The sequence below is a fragment of the Phoca vitulina genome, unplaced genomic scaffold (assembly GCF_004348235.1).
Source record: "Phoca vitulina isolate PV1807 unplaced genomic scaffold, GSC_HSeal_1.0 scaffold89, whole genome shotgun sequence".
In the NCBI taxonomy this organism is placed as follows: Eukaryota; Metazoa; Chordata; class Mammalia; order Carnivora; family Phocidae; genus Phoca; species Phoca vitulina.
This window is the reverse complement of record NW_022589792.1, coordinates 369855-372997: the sequence shown is the minus strand read 5'-3', so window position 1 is coordinate 372997 and position 3143 is coordinate 369855. Positions and strand designations below refer to the sequence as shown.

Sequence of the window (3143 nt, the reverse complement as noted above, 5' to 3'; positions counted from 1 at the left end):
TTTTGATGTCATTTGGTATTATTTTTTTAAAAAAGATTTTATTTACTTGAGAGAAAGCATGAGTGGGGTGAGGGATGAGGGGCAGAGGGAGAAGCAGACTCCCCGCCGAGCAGGGAGCCCAACACGGGGCTCGATCCTGGGACCCCAGGATCATGACCTGAGCTGAAGGCAGATGCTCAACTGACTGAACCACCCAGGCAACCTGTCATTTGGAATTATTGATAAACACATGATTTATTGTATATACTTTAAACAACTGATCTAATTCTTTGTAATCTTTAACTATTCTGCTTAGGAACTTTGCATACACCTTTTCTTCTTCTTTTTTTTTTTTTTTTTAAAGATTTTATTTATTTGACAGAGAGAGACACAGCAAGAGAGGGAACACAAGCAGGGGGAGTGGGAGAGGGAGAAGCAGGCTCCCCGCTGAGCAGGGAGCCCGTTGCGGGGCTTGATCCCAGGACCTGAGATCATGACCTGAGCTGAAGGCAGACGCTTAATGACTGAGCCACCCAGGCGCCCCCACCTTTTCTTAAATGTATATAAAATTGAAGACAACTGTCTCTGAGTTTAGAAACTCCCTCCTGTCACAGAGACCTAATATTCAAATGTAAACTAAGACTTCTTTTTTTTTTTAACAGGGTGAAATAAAAGGTAGGGCTCTCATTCCCTTTATGAGAGTTGAAAAGCCTTTATGATAAATGGTGTCTCTTCCTGGTTAAAGGATTTTATGATAGGGAATTGTCTCTACTATACCCTGAAAATTTCTTCTGTCACTCTCTCAACCAAAATATATAGAGAGCACCAGGTACTGTATTTAAAGTGCTTGGGATATGAAATGAAAATGAAATAGAAAAGGCATAGTTGTCCTAACCTAAAGAAATGGAAGGAACTACAATACGAACTTGTAGGATATAATTAGAATGTATGGTTCGGGTTGGGGGGAGGGTGTCTGATTTAATCTTTGGAATTGAAGCATATTATGGTACCTTGATCATTATGATGGTGAGAGAGGGACAAATTGGGACAGCAATGTAGGAGTTACTATAATAATGAAAGAATTATCTATAAAATCTTCACACAGCATCCTTCTCTGACTGAAACTTCAGACAGAGAATGTGCTGTTCCTAGATACTGATAAGATACCAGACAGACACTGGTAAGTGTCATGAGAACAAAAAATATCACTAAATTCTTCAAGTCCCAATGATCTCCCTCTTCTGTTTCCCTGGACTTGAAGAGACCACAGACACAAAGCAGAATGGAGATGCTCATGAGGCTAGTGGTCCTCTTATAGGAATTACACAGCAGAGCTGGAACAACCATGAGTTGGGGATGATGCAGAGGAGACCCCCGCATGGTGTGGGACATTCATTATATTTTTTATTTTATTTTTTAAAGATTTTATTTATTTATTTGAGAGAGAGAGAGAGAACGAGCAGGGAAAGTGGCAGGCAGACGGAGAAGCAGGCTCCCCACTGAGCAGGGAGCCTGATGCAGGGCGTGATCCCAGGACCCTGAGATCATGACCTGAGCTGAAGGCAGATGCTTAACCGACTGAGCCATCCAGGAGCCTCTTTATTTTTTTTCAGATTTTATTTTTAAGCAATCTCCACACCCAATGTGGGGCTCAAACTCATAACCCCAAGATCAAGAGACCCATGTTCTGCTGACTAAGCCTACTGGGTGCCCTGGGACATTCATTTTAAAGAGGTGATCCTGGTAGTAGTGATACAAACAGGAAGGGGAGGGTGTTACCGAAGACAGTTTGGTCAACTAAAGAAATCATGACTCTTAGGTAAGACATAAGACCTCATGGGTTTGAAATGTATGGCACGCTCTTGTTTTGTCATTGTTTTAACATTATTCTTGCCTCTTTCCAGGCAATTTCCATAAGTCATATGGAAGCAGGGAACCAAACAGTGGTTTTAAAATTCATCCTTCTGGGACTTTCAGAAGATATGGACTCGCAGCCCCTCCTCTTTGGGCTGTTCCTGTCCATGTTCCTGGTCACTGTGCTTGGGAACCTGCTCATCATCCTGGCCATCAGCTCTGACTCTCACCTCCACACCCCCATGTACTTCTTCCTCTCCAACCTGTCCCTCCCTGACATAGGTTTCACTTCTATCACTGTCCTCAAGATGCTAGTGAACATCCAGACACGGAGCAACACCATCACGTATGAAGGCTGCATTACCCAGATGTATTTTTTCATGATTTTTGCTGGACTAGATAATTTGTTCCTGACGGTGATGGCCTATGATCGGTTTGTGACCATCTGTCACCCCTTGCACTACACGGTCATTATGAACCTTCACCTTCACCTTTGCGGTCTCCTGCTTCTGCTTTCTTGGTTAATCTGGCTGACATTCTTTGTTGCAAAGCTTGATGTTTTTGAGGGTGTCCTTCTGCAAAGAGACAGAAATCCCCCACTTCTTCTGTGAACTTACTCAGATCCTCAAGCTTGCCTGCTCTGACACCCTTGCCAATGACATCCTGCTGTATATTGTAACTGGCCTGCTGGGTGTTATTCCCCTGACTGGGATCCTTTTTTCTTATTCTAGAATTATCTCCTGCATAATGGGCATTTCCTCTGTTTCAGGGAAGTATAAAGCCTTTTCCACCTGTGGGTCTCACCTCTTGGTTGTCTCCTTGTTCTATGGTGTAGGCCTTGGGGTCTACCTCACTTCTGGAACAACTCATCCCTTCAGAAAGGGCTCAATAGGCTCAGTGATGTACACAGTGGTCACCCCCATGCTGAACCCCTTCATCTACAGTCTGAGGAACAGGGACATGAAAAGGGCTCTGAGGAGACTTTTCAGGAGAGGAGCTTATTCTCAGTGAGATAACCAAAGCTAAGGACAGACAACAGAGATCCAAGATGCTGATAACTGGTGTTCCTGAATATGTAATCTGAAGACAGAACATAAATAATATTCATGATTTACTAGAAGAAAAACATCCCTGAACCAAAGACAGACTTGAGGCAGTACACCAAAAGTCTTATCGTCCATCCAAGAAAAAGAATGGTCAACCAATAACTAAACTTCTCATGAAAACACACTATTTCAAGGACACAGACTCCTGTAAGCATCAAGGGAGGAGAAAGCAAATCGAGGAGTGCATTGGGGAAAAGGGGGGCA

At 43.2% G+C, this 3143-nt stretch overlaps 1 protein-coding gene across 1 annotated transcript; it reads left to right on the top strand.

Annotated features, from left to right (window-relative positions):
• The first annotated feature begins 1901 nt into the window (after positions 1 to 1901).
• On the top strand, positions 1902 to 2844 carry LOC116626562 (olfactory receptor 7D4-like). The gene is given in 2 exon segments (XM_032395953.1): positions 1902 to 2369; positions 2371 to 2844. Coding segments are annotated over 2 exon segments (942 nt in total).
• The last annotated feature ends 299 nt before the right edge of the window (positions 2845 to 3143 follow it).